Below are 16,406 nucleotides of genomic sequence, written 5' to 3' on the forward strand. Positions count from 1 at the left end.
ACAAGAAAGTAAGGTTAAATAAAGCAGACATCCTCATAATAATAATTAAATTGCCTACCTGCCTCCTGGAAGTGGGTTGTCTGCACTCCTACCCACTCTCCCTTAAAGCTATAAGTAGATGAGTTAAAGTTGAGTTTGAGACCCTAATTTTAGTAATCCACACAATATTACACAAAATACACTGTCTTTTTCTGCGTGTGTGTGCGCGCGCGTGTGTGTGCGCGCGCGTGTGTGTGCGCGCGCGCGTGTGTGCGCGCGCGCATGTGTGTGCGTGTCTCTCATTTTGGCTTCCACTTGCTCACTCTCTGTTTTCCCTCGGGCATCTTAGTAAATTGAACTCCTCCTTGCACATAATATTCACATAATATTTCCATAAAATTAGGACTCCTGGGATTAGGGTAATATGTTAGCAAGGATTGATTAATGGACAGAATACCGAGTAAGAATAAATAAGATATATGTGGGTTGGCAGGCTGTAATTAATGAACTGCTGCAAAGGTCAGTACATGGGCTGTGAATATTTACAGTCTACCTTCATGTAGACTCCCTCCCGCCAGCCTTCTGGTGACATTATGCCAGCTTTCCCGCCTCCCAGCCCATCTCCAAAGTGCCTGGAAGATTCTAGCTGTGGAATACTGTGTGCAGTCTTGATCTCTTTCTCTAAAGAATAAGTGCAAGGGAGTTTGCTGGACTGATTCTTGGGAATTGAAGGAGTGCCCTGTGAGGAGAGACTGAGCAGACAGCCTATATTCCCTGGAATTTAGAAGAATGAGAGATGATCTAAGTGAAACATAAATTTCTTACGGGATTTGGCAGAGTAGATGCCAGAAGATTAGTTTTCTGACTGGGAATTCTTGATCTAGGATTCACAGTTCCACCAGAGTATGAGGTTGCCCATTTAAGTCTGAGATGAGAAATGTCTTCACTAAAGGCTTGTGAACCTTTGGCCTTCTGTATCCTAGAAAGTCGTGGATGCTCAACATTGGGTATATTCAAGACTTGAAGTCAATAGATTTGGGTATTAAGGGATATGGGGATAGAGTGGGAAGTAGGAGTTGAGGTTGAAGATCTGCCATGATCTTGTTGAATGGTGGTGCCAGCTCAAAGGGCCAAGTGGCCTACTCCTGTTCCTACTTCGTATGATCTTTCGTTCTTGTGAAGAACTGTAGTTTATAACAAATTAATATCGCGACAGAATGGCAATCAAATATTATATGGTTCTGTACAGATTCCGCTTCTCTATAGAATTAAAGCATTTGGTGATGGATGGTGTCTGTCGGTCAAAAGAACAAGTTAAGAAAAATGGTTTAAAGTCGTTCTTACAAACCTTGGCTGGATGTTTTAAGCAACTTCCCAAATAAGTACTTCCTTCAATTACATGTTTCTTTACCCTCCTCACTTCCAGTTAATCTGTCTAGAGTGGTGCCAAATGGTTTATTGGTATTCTTCCCGTCATATCCTGTTATGGATAAAAGCCTTGAGTTCTGGAAGGTAAGTGACCACACAGATTTTATTTTTTAATTCATTTTATGGGCGGGATGTGGGCGAAGCTGGCAAGCCATGTGTTTATTGTTCATATATTTTCTTTTTAATTTGGAGTGCCCAATTCATTTTTTCCAATTACGGGGCAACTTAGAGTGGCCAATCCACCTACCCTGCACATCTTTTGGGTTGTGGGGGGTGAAACCCACGCAAACATGGGGAGAATGTGCAAACTCCACACGGACAGTGACCCAGAGCCGGGATCGAACCTGGGACCTCGGCGCCGTAAGGCAACAGGGCTAATCCACTGCGCCACCGTGCTGCCCTGTCCATCCTTATATTACTGGCCTACTCTGCTAGTTCATCGGGCAGTTAAGCTGCCTAGTGGGGGATAGTATAGATTCAAGAATTGGAAGGTAGGTTAATGTCGGCATAGGAAAAAAAATCAATTGAGCATTTGAAGCTTTTTATAAGAAGCTTTATAGATACCGGTAGAGGAGTCTGATATGAAGATTTTTCTGGAATATTGGATTTCCCTAAGATAAAGGAGGAGGATCTGGAAGGGATGGAGCTGCCATTGGGAGTCAGAACAGCATTAGGGCAGATGCAGATGGGGGAAGCGCCAGGGCCGGATAGATTCCCGGTGGAATTGTATTAAAAGTTTGCTGATCGATTGGTACGTCTATTGGTGGAGATGTTTGAGGAATCGGCTGTGCGGGGGATTCTTCTGGAGACGATGATGCAAGCGTTCATCTCGCTCTTGTTAAAGAAAGAGAAAGATCTGAGAGAGTGTGGGTCATACCGCTCGATATCATTACTGAATGTAGATGCCAAGATTCTGGCAACGGTACATGCGCTTCGGTTAGAGGGGTGTATCCCACAGGTCATTGGAGAAGACCCAGCCGGGTATTGTGAAAGGTAGGTGCTTGTCATCTAATGTGAGACGGCTATTAAATGTGATGTTGTCCCCTGCGGAAGGGAGAGAACAAGAGGTTATTGTGGCATCGGATGCTGAAAAAGCCTATGATAGGATAGAATGGAGATATTTGTATGCAGCATTGGAGCGGTTTGGGATAGGACCTAAGTTTGTGGAGTGGGTTCAGGCACCTAAGGCTAGCATTCTCACAAACGATACAAGCTCAAAGTTTTCAGTTACAAAGGGGAATGAGGCAGGGATGCCCTCTGCCCCCCCCCCCCCCCCCCCCCCCCCCCCACCACCACCACCACCACCACCACCACCACCACCACCACCACCCCTTTATTTGCATTGGCAATTGAGCTGTTGACCATTGTTCTTGAGATCGTCAGGTAGATGGAGGGAAATAGTGGGGGTGATGGTGGAACATAGGATGTCCCCATACGCTGGTGATCTTTTATATGTAACGGACCCGATCCCCACAATGGATGATATCATGATACTGCTGAAGCGATTTTGGGGCTTTTTCAAGGTATAAATAAAATTGATAGAAAAGTGAGTGTTTCCCGGTTACTCAACTGGGGATAGGGATCGATTTAGGAGTGTTGCCGAGGGAGCTCCAGTGATGACATATAGGTGGAGGTTGCACGTTAGGTAACCCCCGCCAGAGTTCTCGTTTTTTGGCTCTTTTCACCCAGATTTGGGGTAAACTTTATGTGAACTGTCTTCAACAAAGGAGGATGTTGAATCCTCAACAAAAGAATACAGCACGAAAAGGAATGAGTGCTAGTCCACCAGTGGGCCCGAGTACGGTGAGGAATTCTGTGGGAAGAAAGATTGCGGGAGCAGCTCGCCGGGTTGGGCTCCACCCATTACAGTGGACACGCTGGCCGAGGTGATGGCAATGGAGTTTGAGCGACAGGTTGCTAAGCATTTTGAGCGGAATGGGAAGGAGATGATGGGAACGCTCAATAGTTGGGGGAAAATGGGCTGGCTCTGACGAAAGGTCGAACTGCGTCTACAGTTCCTTTCTTCTGATCAAAGGAGTGGCATCTTCTACATACTTGCCCATCAACGTCCAAACTTTTGTCTACCGGCCAGTGCCGTTCCTCTCTTGCCTCCCGATCCACCTGCGCCTTATGATCTTGTCCTTTGCCAACACCTTCAACACCTCCCATTATCACCGGCGAGACCTCTCCTTTTTATTGAACCCCAAATAATCGTCAATCACCTTTGCCAACCACACACAAAAACACTGATCTGCAAGCAGCCTCACATCCATCCTCCACTTCGACCTCTGGGCAGGCCCCTTCTCCAGCACCACGTCCACCGGGTAAGGCACATGATCGGAAATAACGATCCTCCCCCCCCCCCCCCCGCGCGAAAGCACCCACTACTATTGATGGAGAAGTTGGTGGTGGCAGATCAGGGGGGCAGACAAGTTATAGTAATGGTGTGGGGGTGTGTGTGGGTGTGGTGGGTGTAGGGAAAGTTTGGGGGGGGGGGAGGCAGAGAAAGTTTGAGGCACTTGGAAAAGGAATTCAAGAGTGTTTGAAAGCTTGGCATCAGTACCTTGTAATTCCAGAAGAAACAAACTGCAGACGCAGTTCAACCTTTTGTCTACAGGAAAGGCGGTACGCCAGTTGAGTCGGGCAAAGGGGTATGGTGGGCAAGTACGGGGAGAAGGCCTGTCTCTTGCTGGCAGGACAGCTACACCGGCAAGCGACCTCCCGGGAGATTGTTCAGGTCTGGGATGGGATGAGGGGGCTGGTGACTATGCTCCCATGGGTGAATAGGGAATTTGAGGAGTTTTGGAAGAGGATGAGTCGGTTCTGAGGGAGTTTTTGGAGGGGCTGGAGTGTCCCACAATAGAAGAGGACGGTGGGGCAGGTTTGGAGGAGCCAGTGGGGATGGGGATTGAGGAGGTTTGGACGACGATCAGGAAAACTCAAAACGGGTAAAGTACTGGGGCCAATGGGTTCCCGGTGTAATTTGCTAAGAAATTTCCGGACAGTCTGGTGCTGCTGTTGGTGTAGATGGTTGAGGATGCGGTAGCTAGTGGGGAGTGCTTCCGGTGAGGATGGGACAGGCATCTACTTTGCTTTTGATAAAAAGGGATGAGGTTCCTGCGGAGTGTATAGGTCAGTGACCCTGTTAAATGTGGATGGCAAGATTCTTGCCAAAGTGTTGCCACTTAGGCAGGAGGAGTGCCTCCAGTTTGGGGGGGGTTGTGAGCGGACGGGGTTTGTGAAAGGTAGGCAGTTGTCCTCGAAAGTGCGACGCTTGTTAAACATGGTGCATTGATTGGGTAAAGTGGTATTATTTGTTTGCAGTGTTATAACGGTTTTGGATTTGGGCCTGGACCTAAGTTTGCGCCGTGGATCAAATTGATAAATAAGGAACCGAAGGCGAGTGTTCGTCCGAACGAGGTGAAGTCAGGATATTTTCAGCTGCATTAGGGAACAAGACAGGGGTGCCCCATGTCCCCTTTTGTTTGCACTGGCGATAGAGCCCTTGGACATTGCGCTGAGGAGAGGGATAGTGAGGGGGAACGGGGGTAGAGTATAGGGTGTCCCTGTGTGCCAACGACCTTTTGTTACATATTTATAACCCTGTTCGCGGGGTGGGGGATATATGGGGCTACTCAAGCGATTTGGGGCTTTTTCGGGATACAAATTGAATTTGGAGAAGAGTGAGTGCTTTTTGGTCTCCCCACCGGGGACGGGAGCTGGATTGGGGAGGATGGTGTTCCGAGGTACAGTGAAAAGTATTTTTCTGCATGCAGCTCAAACAGATCATTTAGTACATGAAAAGAAAGGAAATACATTTTGTGTGGTGATTACTCACTTTAGATACCTGGGGGATGCAGGTGGCTCGAGATTGGCCCGCTCCATAAATTGAATTTTATGAGCCTGGTGGGCAGGGTCAAGGTGGATCTGTTGAAGTTGGGCAGCCTTTCCCTATCATTGACAGGCTGGGTACAGGTGGTAAAGATGAATGTTTTGCCACGGTTTTAATTTTTATTCCAGTGTTTACCCATCTTCTTGCCGAAAGCATTGTTTATGGGAGTGTAATGGTTGATTTTGTCATTTGTTTGGGCAGATAAGTTAGGGAGGATTCAGAAAACCATGCTTCAGAGAGGGCGGCAGTCAGGGGGTTTGCCGAATCCGATGTATTCATGTTGGGCGGCGAATGCCGAGAGGTTGCGGGGCTGGGATAGGAAGCCGTAAGCAATGTGGGTGAGGGTGGAAGCAGACTCTTGCAGGGAGTTGGTGCTGTCAACAGCATCGCTCCCGTTTGCCCCAGGAAAATATTCAGGTAGTCTGGTGGTAGTGGCCACACTGAAGGTAAGGAGTGCGATGTCATCATGTGCTCAGTTAGGACTGATACAGTTGAAGGTGATGCATAGAGTCCATTTGACTATATCCAGGATGTGTAGGATGTTTGTGGAGGTGGAAGATGAGTGTGGGCGGTGTGGAATGGACCAGGCTAATCATGTGCATATGTTCTGGGCATGTCCAAAGCTCGTGGTGTTTTGGGTCTCATTCTTCAGCACAGTATGAGCCACTCTACAAATTGAGCTGAATCCCTGACCTCCGGTGGCCATATTTGGGGCGTTGGACCTGCCGGACCAGCTGCGGACAGGCTCGGGGGCTGATGTTCTGGCCTTCGCCTCCGTGATTGCTCATGGGCAAATACTTAAGGGGTGGAGGTCATCTTTTCCACCCAGTGACTTAATATGACTTGGAGATCTTAAGGAATTTTATATCTTGAAAAGATTAAATGCAGCTTGAGGGGCTCAATTGACGAGTTCTATCGGAGATGGCGTCCGTTCATTTTGTACTGGTTGTTCACCATTAGTTGCTAACGGGAAGGTGGGAGGCGAAGGGGGGTGTTTGTTGTTATTGGGAAGGGGGGATTTGTTGTTATTATTTGTGTTATGTATAATAAAAAACTGAATAAAAATATATTTTTTTAAAGGTTAAGAATGAACCACATTGATGTGGGTCACACATTGGCATGGATGGTGGTGCAGTGGTAATGTTACTGGAAAGCTAATCCAGAGGCCCTGGCTAATGCTCTGGGGAATGGGGGAATTTAAATTCAATTAATCAATTAATCTGCAATCAAAAACTAGTCTCAATAACGTGACAATGAAAGTAAAAAGCCAACTGGCTCACTGATGTCCTTAAAAGGGTAGAAAGTCAGTTGTCCTTGCCATGTCTGGCCTACTTGTGATTGCAGACCCTAACAATATGGTTGATTCACAACTGTCCCCTGAAATGGCCTCCCTCTGCTCATGAATCAAAACTTCTCTCTATTGAACACCACTTGAACCCCTGAGAATGGTAGAGGCACGGAATATACTCTGGGTGGAGTGCTTCAATGTCCATCACCAAAATTGGCTCAGCACCACTACTGACTAAGGTGGATGATCCCAGCATCACAGATGTCCATCTTCAGCTAATCTGATTAACTCCGCATCATGTCAAGAAACGACTGAAGGCACTGGATACTGCAAAGGCTATGATCCCAGATAACATTCTAGAAAAAGTACTAAAGACCTGTGCTCCAGAACTAGCCATGTTCCCAGGCAAGCTGTTCTAGTCCAGTTACAACACTTGCATCTACAATTAAAAGCTGAACTCAAGATGCTGAGATGAGAGTGACTGTAGTTGACATCAAGACTGCATTTTACCGAGTTTGGCATCCAAGGGGCCTGAGCAAAATTGAAATAAATGGGCCAGATCGAACAGCCATGTTATGCCTGAAAGGCAGCGCGCCGCGGCACAACATGGCCGATAGAAGCCGGGAGACCCTGCTCCCGGCATCTACCCGACTCATAATGCCTCGCGAGATCTAAAGCGATCTCACGAGACGTCGCGATTGTAAAGGGAGGGATCACTTTTTAGCAAATCTGCATATTACAGCAAGACAGTCAGTCTCACTTTAACAAGCAGTTTCCTGAGGCATTGGTCTATCCCCTTCCCGCACAGACCAAGGATGAGAGCCGCTCAAGACAGGTCTTCACAAATGGATCATGGGGGCCTCCACCTGCTTGCCCCCTGGCACTGCTGGTGCCACCTGGGCACCCTAACAATGGCACCCTGGCAGCGCCAGCCTGGTCCCCTGGCAGTGCCACCTGGCTTCCAAACTGGTGCTGCCAATGTGCCCAGGCAGCACTGCCAGGGTGCAAGGTTGGAACTGCCAGGGTGCCAAGCTGGCATCTCTCGCACAGCGGTGATCAGGCCAGGAGTGTCCTGGTATGTGAGGGTATCCCTCATCGTGTGTTAGGGCTTGGGGGGGGGGGGAAAGAAGGGTGCGTTCAGGGCTGCAGAGTGGTGTCCTGATCTCTCGCACAGTAAGAAGTCTTACAACACCGCTTACAACTTACAATACCTCGTACGAACGGGATATGGCACTCGATTCATCGATCGACAGTTCCAACGCGCCACAGCAAAAAACCGCACCAACCTCCTCAGAAGACAAACACGGGACACAACTGACAGAGTACCCTTCGTCGTCCAGTACTTTCCTGAGGCGGAGAAACTAAGACATCTTCTTCGCAGCCTTCAACATATCATCAATGAAGATGAACATCTTGCCAAGGTCATCCCCACACCCCCACTACTTGCCTTCAAACAACTGCACAACCTCAAACAAACCATTGTTTCAGCAAATTGCCCAGCCTTTAGAACAGCGACCACGGCACCACACAACCCTGCCAGGGCAATCTCTGCAAGACATGCCAGATCATCGACATGGATACCACCATTACATGTGGAAACACCACCCACCAGGTACGCGGCACATACTCGTGCGACTCGACCAATGTAGTCTACCTCATAAGCTGTAGGAAAGGATGTCCCGAAGCGTGGTACGTTGGCGAGACCATGCAGACACTGCGACAACGAATGAACAGGCATCGTGCGACAATCACCAGGCAGGAATGTTCCCTTCCAGTCGGGGAACACTTCAGCATTCAGCCTCTGATCTCCGGGTAAGCGTTCTGCAAGGCGGTCTTCAGGACACGCGACAACGCAGAATTGCTGAGCAAAAACTTATAGCTAAGTTCCACATGCATGAGTGTGGCCTCAACCGGGATCTTGGATTCATGTGGCATTACATTCACCCCCCACCATCTGGCCTGAACTTGCAAAATCCTACCAACTGTCCTGGCTTGAGACAATTCACACCTCTTTAACCTGGGATCACCCCCTATCTCTGGATCTGTAATGATTTGATTACCCGCAAATTCTCGCATTCCAAGCATTGTCTGGCATCGCTGACTTTGTCTATATAAATGTTTCTGGAACATACCTTTCCATTCACCTGAGGAAGGAGCAATGCTCCGAAAGCTCGTGTTTCAAACAAACCTGTTGGACTTTAACCTGGTGTTGTAAGACTTCTTATTGTGCTCACCCCAGTCCAACGCCGGCATCGCCACAATCTGATCTCTCGCTACACCGAGGAGTTCCGGCGAGTGGAGCTCCTCAGTGCAGGAAATGGAGCTATGCGCGGCCTCGGCCAAGGGCGCGTTAAATAGCGGGTTGCTTCTCGGCATTGCGAGTGCCGGGGAAACACGCATCTAAATGCGCTCGCTATGGGATTTTGTTCCCATTTAATTAAATTGTGCCCAATGTGAATAAAGGGTTGGTGGGGGAGATGAGAAACTCTCTATTGATTGGAGTCATACCTAACACAAAATAAGATTGTTGTGGTTGCCAGAAGCCAATCACCTTTGTTCCAGGACATTACTGCAAGAGTGCTTGAGAGTAGTGTCCTTGGAACAACCATTTTCAGCTGCTTCATTGATGCTCTTCCCTCCATCAAAAGATCAGACATGGGGATGTTTGAGTCCATTCACATCTCCTCAGATACTGAAGCAGTTTGAGTTCATATAGTGCAAGACTGGGACAACATTCAGGCCTGGTCTGATCAGTGGCAAGAAACATTTACACCACATAAATTTCAGGCTATTGCCATCTCCAACAGGAGAGAATCTAACTCTCTCCTATTTAATTCAATGGCATTACCATCACTGAATTCCCCCACATCAACATCCTGTAGGTTACTATTGACCAGAATGGAATTGGGCCAGGCATATAAATACTGTGGCTGCAAGAGCAGATCAGAGGCCGAGAATTCTGCAGCAAGTAACTCACCTTTTTTTCTTGCTTTTAATTGTAGGTTCATTAGATTGAATCATTTTGCATCTTTTTTGTTTGCTTTGTAGGGTCAGTGTTTTCCCCTTTTTTCGTATTCCACAAAAAAAGTGTTCTGAGCATTGGAATAATATAAGTGAAGATAAAGGAGGAACTGGAAGATTGAGCATACAGTAATTTCAGCAGTTTGGATTTGTTTGCGTTTCTCAATGTTTGGAAATTTGTCCTTGATATATCCCCACATTGTACTTGGAGGGCATGCGGCATCCATGGGAACCCATCCCAAACATCAGGAAAATTAATATAAATCTCCTCATCCCTTAAGACAAATAATAGAAAAAGTACAAATCCAAACATTTCCCTCACTTGCACTTGCACAATGTACAACTTCTATCATTGTTTTGTGCATGATAAAACATCTATTCATCAAAAGCTACATGACAAATAAAGAGTTCATAGACTGTTCCATTTAAACTATTTTTTCTAACAGGAGCAGGGCATTTCCAATAGAATAGAAGAGATTAAACCCATCTTTGTGGAAGTAAAAGGCAAAGGATCGTTTACAGAGGTTTGATTTTGTTTCTTTTCTCATTGCTTTCTGCAGTTCTGACTTCATTTACGCACTAAAAAACTAAATTACTGATTATTGGCAATCTCTTCCAGGCTATAGATGCATACTATGATAAAGTGAGTGATCCAAAGTCAAATGGAGCTTGTTTCTATGCAGTGTGCAGAGGAAAGGTGAGAAACTAGACTTGTGTACAACAGTACAATCCCTCAGCAAGAAAGTATTATTTCAATTGGCCAAGTTACTTTTAGATTGCACAGTTGCTGAATGAAATCCAAAATGCCGCTTGTACCCATGATTGTTGGCTGTGCTCTTCTGTGGCTAGTTTCAGCAAATCCAAGTACAGTTAGCAAGCAACTACATCAACTTACATTTATATTTTGAACATGCTGATTTGGAAAAATGTCTCTTGGTACATCATGGAGGTGGGTGGGGGCAGAGGAATAGAATTCCGGATCTAAAAAAATGAGGTAATAGAATTTGCAGTGCAGAAGGAGGCCATTCGGCCCATCAAGCCTGCACCCCATTTAAGTCCATACCTCCACCCTATCCCCACAATACAGTAACCCCACCACACCTTTTTCGACACCAAGGGCAATTTAGCATGGCCAATCCACCTAACTTGCACAACTTGAAATGAAATGAAAATCGCTTATTGTCACGAGAAGGCTTCAATGAAGTTACTGTGAAAAGCCCCTAGTCGCCACATTCCGGCGCCTGTTCGGGGAGGCTGGTACGGAACTGTGGGAGGAAATAGGAGCATCCGGAGGAAGAACGTGCAGACTCCGCACAGACAGTGACCCAAGCCGGGAATCAAACCTGGGACCCTGGAGCTATGAAGCAACAGTGCTAACCACTGTGTTACAGTGCCACCCTTGATGCGATGAGGCAGAGTGGTAAAAAGCTTGATCATAGAGGAGAGCTTGGTAGGGAGGTAGGACGGGGGGGGGGGGGGGGGGGGGGGGGGGGGGTTGAGGGACTTGGAAAATAAATTCAAGAGTGCTTGAAAACTTGGCATCAGTACCCTTTAGTCCATGCTTGGTTCAGGTAGTCCATTAGTCTGCCACAACGTTGCTACAATGGCCTGAAGTGGCATCAATAACATCAATAAAGTCATGGAAGGTAATATAGTTCTGTGATTTCATAAGATTAAGAAATTATATCAAACCAAATACAGCCCTTATGCAAAATGTTGGTCGTAGGTGTATATTTGTGGCAGTGGGTTAGCGCATATGGGCAGCACGGTAGCATTGTGGATAGCACAATCGCTTCACAGCTCCAGGGTCCCAGGTTCGATTCCGGCTTGGGTCACTGTCTGCACATCCTCCCCGTGTGTGCGTGAGTTTCCTCCGGGTGCTCCGGTTTCCTCCCACAGTCCAAAGATGTGTGGGTTAGGTGGATTGGCCATGATAAATTGCCCTTAGTGTCCAAAATTGCCCTTAGTGTTGGATGGGGTTACTGGGTTATGGGGATAGGGTGGAGTTGTTGACCTTGGGTAGGGTGCTCTTTCCAAGAGCCGGTGCAGACTCGATGGGCTGAATGGCCTCCTCCTGCACTGTAAATTCTATGATATTCATTTCATCCTGCATTGAACCCAAGCCAGCGTGATGGCATGACATTTTCTTGATTCTGCAGGTATTGACGATTGGCTGTGAAGTGAATTTGGGCAGTTTGACCCCAGTCATTTTATTTTTATGTATACAAATGTTTATTTATTGGAAATTTGCAAAGACATGTGTTACATTGCTGTATCTGTTGTTCTTTAGGCCAGTGAAGGCTTGGATTTTGCAGACACGAATGGGCGAGGCGTCATCGTCACTGGTTTGCCATTTCCACCTCGGATGGACCCTAAAGTAGTGCTAAAGATGCAATTCCTTGATGAAATTAGATCAAAATGTGTTGGAAATGTTCGGGTACTGTATCAACAAAAAGAATATAATTGTTTGGTAGATCTGTTCTTTTAACAAGCATCTGGTTGAGGGGTTTACTTTGTGCTTTTGGTATTTTTTGATGACCTTCTTTGATGGTGGTCACTAATCTGTAAATTAAATCTGCATAAAGTTCTAAATATTCCCTTTGAACACTTGTCAAAATTGCAGATGCATTAGGTTTATGTGAGCATAGTCTGTAAACCAAATTTGATTGTTTTAATGATACATAAATATTTTAATGTGTTCTTTGACGGATAAATCACACACCAGTCAGTACGAATGTCGCTGATTGCTTTTGATGAACTAGATCTATTCAAAGATGTGCTTTTATGTGGAATACAAGTGCCAATGAAAATGCCAGTCTGTTCTACATAATAATCAGAATCATATGAGCTTTGACCTGGCCCAGTTGACAAAATTAATTATGTTTATACTGGGCTGCTTGTTCAAACAGCAACGATGACTTTAACCCCCCCTTGCTGAGGCAGTTGAAACATTTTGGGCAATAGCAAAGCACCGTGGATGTTAGAAACTTGAAATGAAAATGGAAAATGGACTGGAAAGTCTTGGCAGCATCTGTGGAGCGAAAAGCAGAGTTAACGTTTCAGATTGACGGCCTTTCATGAAAAATTCTGATGATCGAACCGTTCTAAGCGCGCGGAAGAGGGGAGGTACGGTCACAAAGGGGAAGTTCTGTGTTAGGGTGGAAGCGAGGAGTGAGTAAACAACAAGTATCGATGGAACAAGGCCCGAAAGAGCGCTAATGGAACAAATACACTAAAGACCAAAGAAAAAATGTTGGAAAATCTCAGCAGGTCTGGCAGCATCTATAGGGAGAGAAAAGAGCTAACGTTTTGAGTCCAGGTGACCCTTTGTCAAAGCTACTGAGATTTTCCAGCATTTTCTCCTTGGTTTCAGACTCCAGCATCCGCAGTAATTTGCTTTTATTTAAATAAACTAAAGAGATGTCTAGAGGTGTGAATTCCAGAATCTTGAACAGCAATAACAACAAAATGTCACACCAGAACCAGCAAAGAAAAAGGAGTGAAAAGGTTCAAATTGTTGAACCCACTGTTGAGGGAGGGCAGCTGCAATGGGCCTCCAAATCAAAAGATGAGGTGTTGTCCCTCAAGCTTTCCTTGAGCCTCGCTGGAATACCACAGAAGGCCAGGGAGAAAGAGATCAGAGTGGGAGCAAGGGGGAGAATTAAACTAGCAGGGTGGCCATGGTCAAGCTTGTGGACTGAATGGTGTTGTTCTGCAGAACGGTCACCCAGTCTGCATTTGGCCATCTCAATGTAGAAGAGACCACATCATACACAGCGATAACTATACAAAATTGACAGAAATGCAAATAAATTGCTGTTTCACCTGGTAACTTCAGCTGGTAAGCATCTGTGGAGAGAAAAGCACAGTTTAACGTTTCAAATTGACGGCATTTCATTAAAAGTTCTGATGATATAACAGTTTTCAGCACGTGAAAGGGGAGAGATGGGGGCCTTGAATGATGAGAGGAGAGGAGTTAAAATGGCAGGCGTTGCATCTCTGCTCTCGTGGAAAGGGGAGGGGGTGTTGGGGTTGACTGAGGAGTGGACCAGGGTGTTAGGAGAAATGGTCCCTTCAGAATGCTGAGAGGGAAGGGGAAGGTGTTTCTAGTGCTGGCACCACACTGGATGTGGCAAAAATGGAGGTAATTCTTTTTTCGAGGTAGCAATTATTCCAGAAAGTAAGTAGTAGATTAACAAAACAAAGCTGGTCACATCTGTTGGATTGAGTAATTTGTCGTTCATACCTGCAACAAAAAAAAGGTATGCAATTGAGGATGGCATTTTGTTCAGATACAAATGTTTATGGAAAGAATTAAAGGATGAACCATAGTTAACATTGACATTTTTTCAAAAGAATTTATCTGGACAAGAATGGTACAGGCAGCAAGCAACCCGTGCCGTCAACCAGGCCATCGGCAGGGTTATCCGTCACCGAAATGACTATGGAGCCATCTTTCTGTGTGATCATAGGTGTGTGCAAAAGATTTTTTTCAATTGTTTTCCTATAAAATAATACTAGCAATAAATCGTTTCAGAATTGATTTCATTGTTGGCTAATTCCTAATGGAGCATTATTTCTGTGATGGACGACATGGTGGCACATTGGTTCGCACTGCTACCTCACAGCTCCAGGGTCCCAGGTTCAATTCCGGGAACCTCGGGTGACTGTGTGGAGTTTGCACTTTCTTCAAGTGTCTGCGTGGGTTTCCTCCGGGTGCTCCGTTTCCTCCCAACTGTCCAAAGATGTGCAGACTAGGTGGATTGGCCATGCTAAATTGCCCCTTAGTGTCCAAAAGATTAGGTAGTGTTACTGGGTTACGGGATAGGGTGGAAACGCGGGCTTAAGTCGGGTGCTCTTTCCAAGCACCTGTGGAGACGCGATGGGCCAAATGGCCTCCTTCTGCACTGTAAATTCAATGACAAGCGTTTCATCTCTTCTATTTCAATGTTTAGTAATCTCAATATACGGAAACTAAATGTATGGAAGATTGTGTTCAGGTATATGAGAAAGAAGTGCGATCATTTGTCTGTTTATTTATTTCTTAATGAGAATAATTTCACCTGTGGAGAATTAGATTCAAATTCTCGTTCTGCCACTTGAGGGCGTGCATTACTTATGCACCACTGTGCTGTTCTTGAGTTTTAACTTTCTGCTGCTTTTCTGTTGCTCTCCACCAAAATGGGCTGTCCCATGTCGTCAAGCACCGTCATCTCTCTAGGCCTTTGTGACTCCAACAGTGTAGTAGGCCAAGACAAAGGTCTAGAGGCGCAAGGTGGAAAATTAAAATGACCAGCAACAGAAAGCTCAGAGTCGTGCTTGTAGATTGGAGGTGTTCTGCAAATTGGTCACCAGGTCAGCATTTGTTCTTCACTGCATAGACTAGAGCACATCATGAGGAGTGTATACAGGATCTACAAGAACATTTAGATTGGAGCAGGAATATACCAAAAGGCCCTTCCTGCCTGCTCCTCTATTCAATACATTCATGCCTGGCCTTGAGCATCAACTCCGCTTTCCTGTTCCCTCCCTCTACCCTTTGGTTCCCTGAGAGATCAATAATCTTTCTGGTCCAGTCTTAAATACATTCAATGACGGGGCAATATCAACTTCCTACACAAAGAATTCAAAAGGTTCACAACATTTCTCCTCTTCTCAGTCCTATTATCATGAGATAAGAAAGATGTAATAGGAAATGGAGGGGATTTCAGAGATGACTGAGGGGTATACCAGGGTGTCACAGAGGAAACAGCCCCTCTGGAATGCTGAAGGGGAGGGGTGTTTGGTGGTGGCATCAATCATGCGGGAGCTGGCAGAATGGATGGTCCATTTGATCCAGTGACTAGTGGGATGGAAGGTGAGGACAGGCGGAACCTTATCTTGGTTCCAGGAGGGCCGGGAAGGGATGAGATGAGAAGTGCATGAAATAAATTGGCATCAGTGGAGAGGCCTTGACAACCACACTGGGGGAGGAATCTTCAGTTGAAGAAAAAGGAAGATGCAATGAAAATGCCGAAACTGAAGGGATGAAATCGAGTCCTTGCAGGAAGTAGCGGAAATGTAGTCAAGGTAGCTGTGTAAGTCTGTGTGGTTGTGAATATTAGTTGATTACCTACCCCCAGAAAATGGAGACATAGGCACCTAGCAAAGGAAGGGAAGAGTCGGGGATGGGCCAGGTGAAGGTGAGAGAAGGATGAAAACAAAGTAAATTAAATTTTCAAGTTCAAGGTGAAAGCTGACGGCAGCACTAATTAAGTATCAGTGTACCCGAAAAAGAGTTGAGGGAGGGAACCAGACCAGGACTGGAATAAGGAATGTTCCATATCTCCCTCAAAAAAGCCAGCCCATGTTTGAATAAAGTGATTGAAGTTTAAAAAATAGCTTTTTCAAAGTGAGAGCCAGGCAGAAGGTGATGGATTGGGACTAGTCGGGCCTCTGTTCAAGGAAGAAACTTAGAGCTACCAGGTAATTTTCTTTGGGGGCTGGAGGTGGATTGGACACCTAATTAGGACCAAGAAACCGTCAAAGTGATGTAGGACATTGTATAAAGTCGCGGCAGTAGGTGGCAAGAGACTGGACAAAAGGAGGGGAAATGGAGTTGACATAAGATATATGTGGGACAGGAACAGGATGAAACAATAGGCAGGATCTGAAGGAATGAGCACTACAAGTTCAAAGGAAGGTGAAGTGAGTTTATCTCCTTTTGTCCCTCTGCCAGTTCTTTTTTAGTGATTCTGATACAACAAGATTATTCTGGAACATAGCCACAATTCCATTTCATTGTCTGCTCTCGGTAGG

At 45.9% G+C, this 16,406-nt stretch overlaps 1 protein-coding gene across 5 annotated transcripts in view; it reads left to right on the forward strand.

The window, feature by feature from the left end:
• The window catches only part of rtel1 (regulator of telomere elongation helicase 1), a 190,574-nt gene that overhangs the window by 103,224 nt on the left and 70,944 nt on the right, over positions 1 to 16,406 (forward strand). For 4 of the 5 annotated variants that reach the window (XM_038803195.1, XM_038803196.1, XM_038803198.1 and 1 more), the window contains 5 exons: positions 1,406 to 1,491; positions 10,055 to 10,132; positions 10,228 to 10,305; positions 11,899 to 12,045; positions 13,965 to 14,080. In XM_038803195.1, the coding sequence (XP_038659123.1) occupies positions 1,406 to 1,491; positions 10,055 to 10,132; positions 10,228 to 10,305; positions 11,899 to 12,045; positions 13,965 to 14,080 (505 nt within the window). The remainder of the gene's footprint in view (positions 1 to 1,405; positions 1,492 to 10,054; positions 10,133 to 10,227; positions 10,306 to 11,898; positions 12,046 to 13,964; positions 14,081 to 16,406) is intronic. The other variant, XM_038803197.1, reaches the window with a different exon arrangement.

The sequence above is a fragment of the Scyliorhinus canicula genome, chromosome 7 (assembly GCF_902713615.1).
Source record: "Scyliorhinus canicula chromosome 7, sScyCan1.1, whole genome shotgun sequence".
NCBI lineage: Eukaryota > Metazoa > Chordata > Chondrichthyes > Carcharhiniformes > Scyliorhinidae > Scyliorhinus > Scyliorhinus canicula.